The sequence below is a fragment of the Chiloscyllium plagiosum genome, unplaced genomic scaffold, assembly GCF_037043375.1.
Source record: "Chiloscyllium plagiosum isolate Xiang-an unplaced genomic scaffold, Cpla_swu_hap1 HiC_scaffold_23, whole genome shotgun sequence".
In the NCBI taxonomy this organism is placed as follows: domain Eukaryota; kingdom Metazoa; phylum Chordata; class Chondrichthyes; order Orectolobiformes; family Hemiscylliidae; genus Chiloscyllium; species Chiloscyllium plagiosum.
The window spans coordinates 17730188-17744247 of NW_028270161.1; the positions used below are offsets into that span (position 1 = coordinate 17730188).

General features: G+C 37.8%; 1 protein-coding gene across 2 annotated transcripts in view; it reads left to right on the forward strand.

Moving 5' to 3' along the window:
* The window catches only part of ucn3l (urocortin 3, like), a 36995-nt gene extending 27527 nt beyond the window's left edge, over positions 1-9468 (forward strand). For both annotated transcript variants that reach the window (XM_087999763.1, XM_043714029.2), the window contains one exon: positions 6056-9468. In XM_087999763.1, the coding sequence (XP_087855889.1) occupies positions 6062-6508 (447 nt within the window). In that variant the 5' untranslated portion in view covers positions 6056-6061 and the 3' untranslated portion in view covers positions 6509-9468. The remainder of the gene's footprint in view (positions 1-6055) is intronic.
* Positions 9469-14060: the final 4592 nt, after the last annotated feature.

Here is a 14060-nt window from a genome sequence, read left to right on the forward strand (position 1 = left end):
ATGATGTGCATGTATTTTAAATAGAGTTATAACTTCATCATTCACCCCACACAGCAACTTAACAGATTAAATGGACATTTATTATTCTACATTTTCCTTGTATTTACCCTGTTTCCTCCTGAGACCGGTCATTCATGCTGTGGAAATGTTTTCACTGGAACTGACAGCAATTCAATACTTTGCCAAGTTCCATTCTTTGTTTATGTCCATGCTGTGATTACTAGCAAGTTATTTCATCACTGGACGCATTATACTAGAATTTAATTTTATTGTCACCCCTTACTGTCATAACACACTGATCAAAATGAATAATTACATAATGTGATTCTTTTAACATTACAGCCAGGAAATATAATAATTATTGTTTCACTGCAGTAAGCTGTGAAATTTCACTTTGCCAGTTTACTCAATATTTTTCCTGATGTTAAGTTTGCATTAGAGAAAGCACATTAAAGTTCTGGACTGGAGAGCTTAAAAAGTCAGCTTGGCCACAGCTAGATTCATATGGTACGGTCAACAACAGCTACAGCTAGAGGGAGATATTCAATTTTATTAGGCGAAAGTGAGGACGGCAGATGCTAGAAATTAGAGTCGAGAGTGTGGTGCTGGAAAAGCACAGCAGGTAAGGTTGCTTACATCCAATGTGTTTATACACCCATTAAGTACGCATATTACTTCTGCTTTATCTTGCTGTTTAGAGTAGACACAAAGGCAGGAAGCTTGACATGGATGTTAGCAAGCCTCAATCAAGTCAAGGGAGTAGCCAGTGTAGTAGATCTAGGGCAGCCTCCAGTACCAATCCAGATGGTTGGACATGTTTAAGCAACCATTTTGGTCATCTGTGTCAGGATGTTCTCCATATAAGTGGTGAGGAACTGAATGTCAGGATATCCACCAACTACCTTCGGTCTTTCTGCCTTACCATGGATTGTATTTCTGTAGGAATGAGAGAGAGGCAGGTGTGAAAGGAAATGAAAGTAGATGGCACAGCTGTTACTTTTGGTACAAATGGCAAAGATGTTTCGAGTGAACAATTAGGCAGTGCCAAAGTCATTCAATGTTACTGGTGTAGGTAGTTAGGATAGGTCGTAGCAAGGGTGTGAAGATATTACAGGCAACAATGAGAGTGGTAGAGCATGAGCTTGAGAGCAGATGGTGCTATATCAGCAGAGGTGAAGTATCAGAAAGAAGATGGTGCCACTTATGTTACCAGAATGGAGAAGATCATTTACTTTCTTCCTACAGTGCTGGACATTCCCCAAAATGAATGAAACTATGTTAACTTAGGTGTAAACATCAGAATAGGATGGAATGGTTTGGTGTTGTGACCTCCATTGCTGGGAAAAAAGCAAGTCTTGCATCTGTCCAAACCCCCATCCAGCAGGATCTCCAGGACCCTGCCTGAAAAGCAGTGCACCAAATTTTCCTTGTCTGCCATGACCAGTGCAAGTGTTAGGAACCGTGCAAGGTAGCTCCAGACTGAGAGTAAATGTCTTGTTCACAACAGGCTTTTAAAAATGGGTGCAAGGCGGTGAATTCCTGGATATTTGGTGAGTGGCAAATTGTTCCAGGAATGGCCCGCAGTATTATAGAGCAGGAATTGGATGTGACATATGTCATAGGGATGGGGTATATAGTTAATAAAGTGAGTTGGGGAAGATACAGCGAGAATACTCACTTGGCCGTGCAGCAGACATCCCCTCATTAAACTTGATACAACTCAGACTTAGCAAAAGTAAATGTAAGATTCAGCCGCTGGAGTACTGTGTCTTTGTTCTGACTTAACTGGAGAATACCTATCAATAGATGGAAAGTGCTGTTTTGGTTTATCATGAGTACGCACAATGCGATACCCGAAACAATAATCCCTTTATATTGTCAGTTTCTCAAGTATTCTAGCTCGCAGTGGAGAATGAAGAAGGTTATCTCAAAATACACCAGAAACTTGATCAGATGGGCCGATGAGCCAAGGAGTAGCAGATGGATTTAATTTAGATAAATATGAGATGTTGCATTTTGGTAATGCAAATCAGGGCAAGGCCTTATACGTTTGATGGTAGTATCCATGGGAGTGTTGGCAAACAAAGAGACATTGGGATGCAGGTTCATAGTTCCTTGAAGGTGAAGTTGCAGGTAGACAGGGTAGTGAAGAAGTCATTTGGTATGCTTGTCTTTATTGATCAGAGCATTGAATAAAGAAGTTAAAAAGTCATGCAGTGGCTGTACAGGACATTGGTTAGGCAACTTTTCAAATACAGCATTCAATTCTGGTCTCCCTGCTATAGAAAAGCAAAGATTTACAAGGCTACTGCCAGGGTTGGAGGGTTTGACCTACAGGGAGAGGCTGAATAGGGTGGGGCTATTTTCCCTGAAGTGTCAAAGGCTGAGGGGTGACCTTACAGAGGTTTATAAAATCATGACGGGCATGAATAAGATGAATACTCAAGGTGTTTTATCAAGGTAGGGGAGTCCAAAGGTAGATAGCATAGGTTTAAGATGGGGCGATAGATCCTTTTAAATGTTGCAATGTACCAGCTTCCATCACTTCCTCTGGCAGCTCATTCCATACATGCACCACCCTCTGCGTGAAATAGTTGCCTCTTAGGTCTCTTTTAAATCTTTCCCCTCTCACCCTAAATTTATGCCCTCTAGTTTCAGATTCCCCCACCCCAAGGAAAAGACTTCATCTATTTACACTATCCATGCCCCTCATGATTTTATAAGCTTCTATAAGGTCACCCCTCAGTCTCCGACCCTCCAGGGAAAACAGCCTCAGCCTATTCAGCCTCTCCCTAAAGCTGAAACCCTCCAACCCTGACAACATTCTTGTAACTCTTTTCTGAACTCTTTCAAGTTTCACAACATCCTTCCTATAGGAGGGAGACCAGAATTACACACACTATTCCAAACGTGGCCTAACCAATGTCCTATACAGCTCCAACATGACATCTCAACTCCTATACTCAATGCTCTGACCAATAAAGGAAAGCATACTAAACACCTTCTTCACTATCCTTTCTACCTGAGACTCCACTTTCAAGAAACTATGAATCTGCATTCCAATGTCTCTTTGTTCAGCAACACTCCCCAAGACTTTACCATTAAGTGAATAAGTCCTGCCCTGATTTGCCTTTCCAAAATGCAGCACCTCACATTTAGCTAAATTAAACTCCACCTGCCATTCCTCAGACCATTGGCCCATTTGATCAAGATCACGCTGTACTCTGAAGTAATCTTCTTCACTGTCCACTACACCTTCAATTTTGGTGTCATCTGCAAACTTTTACTAATTATACCTCCTATGTTCACTCCAAGTCATTTATATAAATGATTTATATAAATAATCTCCCCATAATATTTTAACAGTAACATTAACAGTACAACCTCTCCATAGCCTTAATATATTTGTTCAATCAAAAGAGCCAACTCTGAATATGATATTCTGACTCTGGCCTCAACAATAATTTATACAGACCTATCATTATTTATCTGTTTTTGTTGCTCTCTATCCTGATTGATCACACTTGGGATCCTATCCAAAAATGACAGTGAACAGTGAATGCTGGAAATCAGAAACAAAAAGAAATTACTGGAAAAGCTCACCAGGTCTGGTAGCAACTGTAGAGAGAAAGCAGAACTCAAAACAAGTTGAGTTTGGAGGAAGGGTCACTGGATCCAAAATATTAAGTCTGTGGAGAGAAAGCAGAGTTAACATTTTGGATCCAGTGACCTTCTTCCAAATTCAACTTGTTTGGGGCTCTGTTTTCTCTCCACAGATGCTGCCAGACCTGCTGAGTTTTCCCAGCAATTTCAGTTTTTATTTAGGCCTATACACTTGTTCCACCAACAAAGTCCACTTGCCTCTCCACCTTTAAACTTACCTGTTTGAAGCTTTTGTCTCTTTGGCACTTTTACTACCTTTAAACTTTTAGCATTCAGTATAAGGTTTCTCATTACTTTTTCTACATCTTTCTCTGGGTTAAATTTTATTATCTACTTTGGAAAACATCTGCTGTTTAGCCCTCTGAACCATTAACCATGTTCTGAATCATTCTAGTAGTTTATTGTCTTTGCCACTTGGCCTGAGAGAAGCACAACAGTTTGTGTGAAATTTAAAATCTTCAGTTATAACTTCGTTGATTTAATTTATCTTTCTCTGTTCTTCATAATTATGCATCTCCATTACTACATTATATAATATGTTTCCACTGCCTGACCAACTTGACTGTTGATCCATCTTTCTACTGTGTAATTGTGTCTTTTATCATATTGCTACAACTTCTTATCTAGTTTTCCCATTCATTCTTAAAAAGGTCTATAGTCAGGAAATTCAGCTTCCAGTCATGCTCTGAATATAGAAAAATCTTAATATAGCCATGGCATCAGATCTTTTTAATTTGAATTTGTGCTTTGAATTGACTTTTTATCCTTTGCTACATGCATTTGTACAAACCTTGTACCTAGGTAAGTGTTCACACCCCATGCAAATGTCCTGCTAGTCCTATTCTCACAGATTTTGATCATGTGGAGTTTTTTTTATCTCTTTCTCTCTCTCTCTCTCAGTACAGCTGATCTAGGAAGTAGTGCTGGACTAGAATATCCTTTTTAAAAACATTTTTTACAGGAGATGGGCATAGCTGGCTAGACCTGCATTTATTGCCTATCCTTAAATTGCCAGATGGTAGTTAACAGTGTCGAGAGTGTGGTGCTGGAAAAGCACAGCAGTTCAGGCAGCATCCAAGGAGCAGGAGAATTGACATTTTGGGCAAAAACCCTTCATCAGGAATGGTCTGATCTCCAGCATCTGCAGTCCTCACTGTCTCCTGGATGGTAGTTGAAGGTCAACCACATTGCTGTGGCCATGCAGTTACATGTAGATCAGATCAGGTAAGGACATCAATTTCCTTCCCTTCCTTTAACCACACGAACAGGAGAAGCCCATACAGCCCTTTGAAACTTTTCAACATTCAATGAGACCATGGCTGATCTGTGGCCCAACTCCACATATTTGCCTTTGGCCCATATCTCTTAAAACCTTTGCTTAACAAAAGTTTATCTATCTCAGATTTAAAATTAACAACTGGTCTAGCATCACCTGCCACTTGTGGAAGAAAGTTCCAAGCCTCTATCACCTTTTGGGTGTCGAAGTGCTTTTTAAAATCTTTCTTAAATGGTCTGGCCGTAATTTTTAGACCATGCCCTCTTGTTCTAGATTCCCCAACCAATGAAAATAGTTTATTTGCCCTGTCTTTTCCTGTTAGTATCTTGAAGATTTTAATCAGATCACTCCTTGATTTTCTAAATTCAAGAGAAAACAAACCTACTTTATTTAATTTCTCATTATAACCCCTGAAATCCAGGTATTATTCTTGTAAACCAGTTGGGATTTTCCAACAATCAATGGTTTCATAGTTATTGTTAGACTCTTTTAATGCCAGATTTGTTTCGTTACTTAATATCAACTGGGAGCAATCTCACTGGACACTGCTACAAAAATGTAATTATATAACTTAGTAGCTATAAAGTAGTTTTCTCTTGTCTGGATGGCACTATAATATTGGCATCCCTGATTAGATTCCTGCTGTATTTTCAATTTAGCTCTTCCACTCTTTGAAGAGCCTCTGAGGATGAAATGCTTTCTTTTGATAACAGTTTTTTAAATTAGATACACACACCAATAACAAGTAGTAATTTGTTCCATAAATGTTCACAGTCATGTAAGTGGAGTTTCCAAACCTACTAATAAATTGTTTGTAAAGTTTAATTGCTGCCATTCATCTATTTATATAATATTTCATATATTTTACAAAAACAAAATACTGCAGATGCTGGACATGTGAACTAAAAACAAAGTTTTGGAGAAACCCAGCAAAACTGGCAGCATTCATAGTGAGAGAAACACAGCAGACATTTCAAGTCCAATATGATTCTTCTTTGGAACTATGTAATGATACCAGATTTGCTGAATTGTTTATTTTTCAGATTACCATAGAGAAATAGCTGTTGTTCCAGAGTTGCTACTGATCTGAATTACTTCCTTTGTGTTTTGAAATAGGATAGAATGATGTCTTTCACGAAGCTTGTTTTGCTGTTAACTGTATGTTGCACTGCAAGAAGCAACTTTGGCTACAGACTATACAAAATAAACAAAAACTATTCTTGCAACGACGAGCTGCTTTCCGAAGCGATGAAGGATGAACCTCCAGAAAACTCCTCACTGAAGGACAGACGTTTTGACTACCTACCAACTGATGCATCTGCATTTGCTGAAGAAAAAGAGAAAAGGACATTGCCATTTGCTCGATATAAGTATCTCAACCGAACACAATTGAAAAGAAAAATGTACCAGAATAATGCAAGGAACAATCGTCGAACCAAGTTTACTCTGTCCCTAGATGTGCCCACGAACATTCTTAATATTCTTTTAAACATTGCAAAAGCTAAAAGCCTGAGAGCAAAGGCAGCAGCAAATGCTCGTCTGATGGCACAAATTGGTCGAAGAAAGTAGATTTGTAGATATTTAAATTTTAAGATATTTCCATGTCAGCATGAAACTGCAGCTATATGCTTATGGCCAGAATTTGTTATCACTAAATAAATCCATTTGGCAGGTAACATGAAATGTTAGGACCACTTTATGAATCAACAGAAAACGAGAATTTACACAGTAGCTGGAAATGGTTTGATAAATATCATAAACTTTCACCATAAAACTGACCCTTTGATACAGGAAATCGGGAGCTTTTCTGAAAAGTTTGATTTTATGAAATCAGTCAAACTTATATATGAAAATACATTAATTATACAGTAATGTTAGGCCCTTTTAGTGAATGACTTAATAAGTTAGGCACAATGAACCCTGATGACAGGAAGCCACTTCGCATTTCTTCCCTTCATTTAGAATTCCATTAATTCAGTTTTCACTTAGACTGCAATTTTGTAAGGCTATTTGAAATGATAGATGAAAATGACCAATATCCACCTAGTTCGGAATTAACATCCTGGGAGTTAATGCAAATATAATTTTTGACTACTTGCAGCAATCAAGCTCTATTAATTATTCTACCACAGATACATCAATGACAAATAAAACTCCACTGATAGAGACATTGGGAAACATGGGACAAAAATGAAAATCTTAGAACCAAGTATGTTAAGCTTAATCACATGTAATTGTTTTATTAGATTTTCTAACCTTATATATTGTGTCAGTAACCTGGAGAAAGGTAATGCAGATTATGAGTTGTTCTGCCGAAGGGGTGGATCTAACAACCACAGACTAGGCTTTCCTATTCACTTCTTGCTGATCAGGACAGGTAGGGAAGAAAATTGTTTGTCTTTGTTTACTCACTTACCCCATTTTCAGCTGCCTGTGTCCAGAAGCTTTCAGAACATTTTCTTAGAAATAGACATGCATTTCAAGAGATGATGCAAATTAGAGAAATACATCCTTTGGCATATTTCCTGCCGTGTACAGCTTTGCAGTACTGGACTTTGCATACTTATTAAAATAATTTGCATGCCTATCAAATCCTGCGCCCAGCATTTCTATGGCCGCAAATAGATCTTTTAGCAACACCTTGTAATATTTATCAGTGGTAAGGCCAATGCAATTCCTAGCCGGGGCATGATGGACAAAATGTTGTTTTACTGACAGCTCAGGGATTCAGCAGCACTATATTGCATTCTTATGTTTCTACTGATATGTTAGCATATTAATGAGTGTACCATTACATAGAATATGCAGCACAGGAATAGGCCATTATGTCCAAATTGCATATGTCCATGCTATATCCTACATAAGCCTTCTCTCACCCTTCTTCATATCATCCTGTCAGCAGAACTTTCTACTCCTTTTCCTAATTTATCCTCTTAAATGCATCCATGCTCTGAGCTGCCAGTGACAAGGAATTTGGTTCAGTTGTGCCTCTATCTAAAGTCAGCAAGAAAGCACACATTTAAATGTTATTTTTGAGTTGGATCAGATCTTATCTAATGTTTAGATTTCCTCTCCCTCCAATGTTAGCTATCATCCAATTGATACCTCACTTAGTTAGGAGGTAGAAGGATGTGGGCTGCTCCTCTTGCTCCAGCACTTAAGTATATAACCTACGTATATCTTTAATAATTTTTGCTCTCTCCAACCTGTCCCTCCCAGTTGAAGAATCCATTGTAAGTAGATTAGTAATCTCAGAATCCCCATCAAAATTATTCATATATTCAAAGTCTTGACAGTGGAAAGTATTTAATGCTTGTTAAGCAAATAGATTTTTATTTACAGATATCAGTGAAATACAAGGTAAATTCAGATACACAAACTGTCAAATTTAATAACCTAGCTACATGTTGACAATTGACACTTTAAGTCAATTCAGTGAATTCTGTATATGTTCAACACAAAATAGTAAAACTCTGGAGCAATCAGATTCTCTTCAGTCTCCAAATCTCACTGTCCAAATTATTTTCTCGACTTACTGAAAAGTATCTGAACTCGAGACGTCCATAAACCCCAGTAAGAGAACCACTTCTCAGGCTAACAGACTATTCAGTTAACTGCTTTAAGGCCTCTTCCAAATACAGGGCAACCTCGATTATCTGAACGACACAGGCGGGGAGTATTTTGTTCAGATAATGAATGTTCAGATAACACAGTTACTCAAGCACCAGAACCTTGAGATCTTGTTCAGATAATCCGAAATTCAGATAATCGATGTTCAGATAACCAAGGTTGTTTTGTTCTACTTCATCAATTGCTGAAAAGAGCTCTTACGATAAAAGCTGAAAGAGTAGATTTTCTTGTTTCCATTTCTGTTTGTACAAGTAGCCATTTTCCACTGAGTTTATCCACTAAGCACAATCTCATTACTTAAGAGAATTTAAAGCTTTTACTTACAATTAACTATTAAATTGTCCAATCCTTTGATTGTGTTTATAGAAATAAAACTGGGCTTACTTAGGTGCTCATATTTACAGCCTCAGTATGCTCCTGCCATACAATGTCCTTTTGTTCATATGAGTTTAATCAGTTCATAGTTATGTCACTATTTTGCTAACAGAACTTGGTCTCATTATGTGGCCAACACTGGTTAAAATATTTATGCCAAATGCAATTCAATAATTTATTGTGGCATGATTTGAACTCTTTGGCCCCAATTACATGGTGACGGTTTGGGAAAAAACTGACAAAGCTGGGGAATGATAAAATCATGCTGAATTTTTGTATTTTTACTGTTTTCTGTCAATAAGGCCTCTTGCTTCAGAAAAACCAGTGACAGGAAACCAGAAATTCCCAGAGACCATGCTCCAGAATTTATGACCATGAAATAAACTGCAGATCAATGCTTAGCTGTGGAGAATTGGATTGTAGATTGGCTGCAGTTTGGGATTGGGACAGATAGTTGGACCATATGACAGATTGCAGATCATGGTGATGGTTGTGGATGTGAATTCATTTATAATGGCAGTGGGGGAAAAAGAGGCTGCTATCAGTAAGATATTAACCAAAGAGTCGTTAAGAGATTTTGGGGTGGGGGGGGGGTGAGTGAGGGCAGTTCTGCTAAACCTGATCCACAAGGAGTGTTGACAAATCTTCTCCCATTTCATTGTCAACTTTCCTTACTCCGAGAATATTGAACTAACAGCATTTAAATCAGGCTCCCAATTGCAATGAGTGCCTGATTTATACACTTTGACAAAGCATTCTGCTTTTCAAGAGTGGACACTTCCTTCATTATTCACCACCATAAAAATGAGTTGGGGCATGTTCCCCATTTATATAAGATGTAACCTCCCCCACTTCCTCTAACCATTATCAGAGGGTTAGTATTAAGAACAAAGTTAATAGCCCTGTACAATAAATGCTAATCCATCATACAACTTGAAGGAGCAGAGTATTCTATGCCATCAATACTCTTGTCCAACATATCCTGAACAAACTTGTTGCTTACAGACTATCAGTAGGTGAAAAAACAGGTAAAGACTTAAAGAAATATGGCATTTTTGCACTGCAGACTTTTAAGGTCAAATCCTCCTGAGACAAATGCAACAAAAATAGCTTTCCCTAAGATAGAAAGATTTGGGAATCATGATCCAATTTGTAATGGTCTTGGTCCAATCCCACAATACTAAATTAAAATGAGAATGAATTATTATTTGAATCAGTGTTGAGTCACTACCATCTCATCATGAGTTACAACACCAAGTCACTTGCCAGGTAGTTTATTTCTTCTTTATGTCTGTGGCTCTGGACAGAGCATTTGTTAATGGATTCTCGTACATTGTGCACTGCTGCTGTTGCTTATTAATAAGTATTATTTCACATTATTAAAGTTGGAGAAAATATTAAGCAAAATGTGTGCCTGCTGATTCAAGACTTAACATTTCGATTTCCTAGGTTGTTAAAATGAGATCTGTGATGGACTGCCAATTTATCTGTTTCATCTCAGCTGTAAATTAGCAAATTTATTGGATGTACCTAATAGAATTCATGTTTGTAAAATGTTGGTGCTCTGTTTCCTTGCAATACTATAATGCAATTTGCTTTTGACATTACCAGCTTTCTAGATGTTATAGTGAAAATTGTAAATTTAAAGACAAATAAATTTGGAATTAGGCACAGCAATAACAATGTTGCAGAAAAAAATGGTCTAATTTCAAATAGTTTTTTAAAAAGGGATGCATTGTTATTTCTTAGAATGTAATAAAATTCCAATAATATGTGGGATTTTGTATTTATATCTAAGCACAATTCATTATCAAATCTTCATCCTAAATCAAAGGGAAAACCCATTTATTTATCTTCCAAACTATTCCATATCTAATAACATACATACAAATTATATTTTAATACCAAAAACTCATATTTTCAATTTATCCATCTAGAAGTAAATAGCTTCACTAGAACTGTTTTATTGTTCACTAAATATTTAATAAAATGGAAGAAATGCTTCACAAATAGAATTTATAAAAACGTAGTTAATACTCACAAATTGGATAAAAATAGACTGCTGTGATGGATCTGATAAGCTGCACCACAGAGTAATTGACCTTCTCACTCATTTATGAAGATTGCTGATTCAAATAATGTTTTCTTGGAACCAAACAAGGGACACGTCAACAAAGAACTAAATATATAGAAATCAATATGATGAGAAATTTTCAGTGCAATGTGAGCAAGTTACCTGTTATATTTACTGCATTGGTTGACTTAAGTGTATTCATAACTTTAAGTTGTATGCTGTTTTTCCATAATGTGGAAGAGCTGTCAGTTAGGTTTGTCTTTGTAATTGACAGCTCATCCATTGAGAGGACAGTGAATCCAGCAGCATTCATTCATTTTAATTACAACCTGCTCCTTTAAAGGGAATTAGTCAACGAGAAATTGTCACAAGACTCCCGCACAACAGGACAGAGTATTCCAACAGATAACTAAGCAACAGTGGTCGTGGTGACAGAGCAGAAGAACACCAGGAGTTTGAAACCACAGATAAAAGCGAAATACTGTGCATACTGGAAATCTAAAATAAAAACAAAACATGCTGGAAAAAAACTCAGCAGTTCTGGCAGCGTCTGTGCAGACAGAAACAGAGCTAACATTTTGAGTTCAGTACGACCCTTCTTCAGAACTGAAAGGAACTGGAAAACAGTGGGCAGATGGGGTGGGGGAGCAATGAAAGAAAAATGGAGGTCAAGTCATAATCTGAAGTTGTGGGCCTCGGTATTGAATCCTAAAGGCTTTAAAGTGCCTAAGTGGAAAATAAGGTGTTGCTCTTCTGACACCACACACATGGCAGGATATTGGAAGAAATTTAGCAGCCTGATCATGCATGTGCAGCTTTCGTACAATGTAAATAGTCCTAGACTACTGGGATGAGGGTGGGGTGGGCATCCATGGTCCCAGTACTAAATACCCTACCCATTCTGGTTTTCATCTCCTTTTGCTTCTGTGTGTACATGCCACACCATAGAGATCTTTAAAGCATCATAAATTTCAATGTAAAAAAACTGTGGTAACAGGTGTGGGTAAGAAGGACTTTTAATTGTGATGTATCCAGCTGGTGCAAGGTTTGACACCATCTGAAAGTCACCACCATTCACACCATTTTTTTCAAGCACAAATTCTTAAATTAGCATTCTGAATACCTTTGCAACTTTAAGATATCTTTTTTACATAATTTACTGAACAATAGTGAACAGGAAAGATCAAGGGAAAGAATGACAAAGAAAACCTTTCTGCAAAATGGGAGCTCACATCTAAACTATCCCACAGAAGTTACAGATAAGACCTAACTGAGCTCAGCCTTTAAAAGTTTGACAAATGTGCACCAGCAATTTATTGATCCATGGCCTGACCAGGTGCCTCCGCCTCCAAAGGGAAGAATGTGTAGGAAACTACTTCCAGCTTCTATGCAACATTTAAATAGTAATGTCACCTATGCAGCATATGGTCAGCTCCATGATCTCTGTGGAGCCCTAAGTGTCCAAGTCACAGTATCACTAGTGACCATCAAACCTTAGAGTGGATACAACACAGAAAGAGGCTATCATAATCTGTCTATACCAGAGCTTTGATGAAAGATTAGATAACTTGCTCTGCACACTTGGCTCTACCATGTCAACATTAGCAGTTTTGTGAAATCATCAACAAGGCTTCAACTTTCCTACGGTCTGCCTTCTTGATGATCCACGTGATTACAGAAGGGTCAAAGTCAGCTCAGACTTTCCAAATGAGATAGGGAGGAGTATAAAATAAATGGATAGTGAAATAACTGCACAGAGGTCCGTATCCTGTCACCAAGTCACCCTTTACTTACACGTGCACAGTACACTGGCTGTAGCCAGCCAGCTCATAGTCAGTCCCTCCAGTGAGGAAACTCTGAATCCCCTGTTTATGTCTATCAGCAAGGGCTCCCTGATTGGCACAGATTAACAACCTCAATCAAGGATCTCATAAGTCAATAAGGTCTATCTGATTCCAATCACTACATGGTCACAATATTGTTTAAAGAAACAATTACAGCTATGGGAAGGATCATCAAATGAGGCCAGAGGGATTGAACTGAGGAACAAAACAAAAAGCCAATGACACAGCTGAAAAGTACTATAGACGTCCAAACAGTCATAGCAAGATAGAAAAACTATTATCAGTCATATTTCTGAAAAGTACAAAAAACAGTTAGGCAGTGTAAGAAGATTTGAACTACCATCACTTGCTGGGTTAGAATTAGTACAAAAGCTACAGACAGCACAGAATTATTAATATTCTACTGACTCTCTGTGACTGTATTACAAGGTGGCTCTGGCCATATCCAGTAGGAAGCATAAGCAATGTTGAGATTGATGTCATTGGACCCAAGCTTCAGTTGATTCTGCAGCAGATGATATAGCTCCTGATGTCTTTCTTTGGTAAATCAGAACTTCAGACTGCTCCTTTATGAAACAGAGTTATGGGGTTTTGAGCCTCTATACAGCTGTGGAAATAGTCTGGTATATGTTGTGGTCATGTCCACCAAAACATCTGTGGATGTCTTGGGTAGATTCACTGTCACTAATGCTTCTTACTGGTATTAGCCTAATCTATGGATATCAAGTGGGAATGGATACCAAAAAAAATCTTTTTGTTAGAAGAGAGGCACAGTCTTTTTGAGCAGAATATAGTACTTAATAGCTAGTTAAAGTACATTCAGGTTACATGATAGACTCTTGTAAGACCTCATGCTAGACTTTGGGATAAGAACACATTTTTTAGCTAACTGTACCTTAGAACTGGAACAACAAAACTGAACCAGTAACTAATAACCACATAGTTAGATCTTCCCAGGAACCGTGTTTTACGTCCTGATGAGCGGAGCTTATCTCACAATGTCAGTTATCTCTTTAAAAAACAGGAAAAGCAGCACATTAGCAGTCAAAATGAACAAGTGATGACTTAACTGAAATAACAATTTCCTTACTGTTCTCACCCATGATTTGTGGCACATAAATGAACTAATGGATATGACACTAGAGTTGTTGAAAATGAGATTTTGGTTATTTAACAAGCGGACATTTATATACTATAA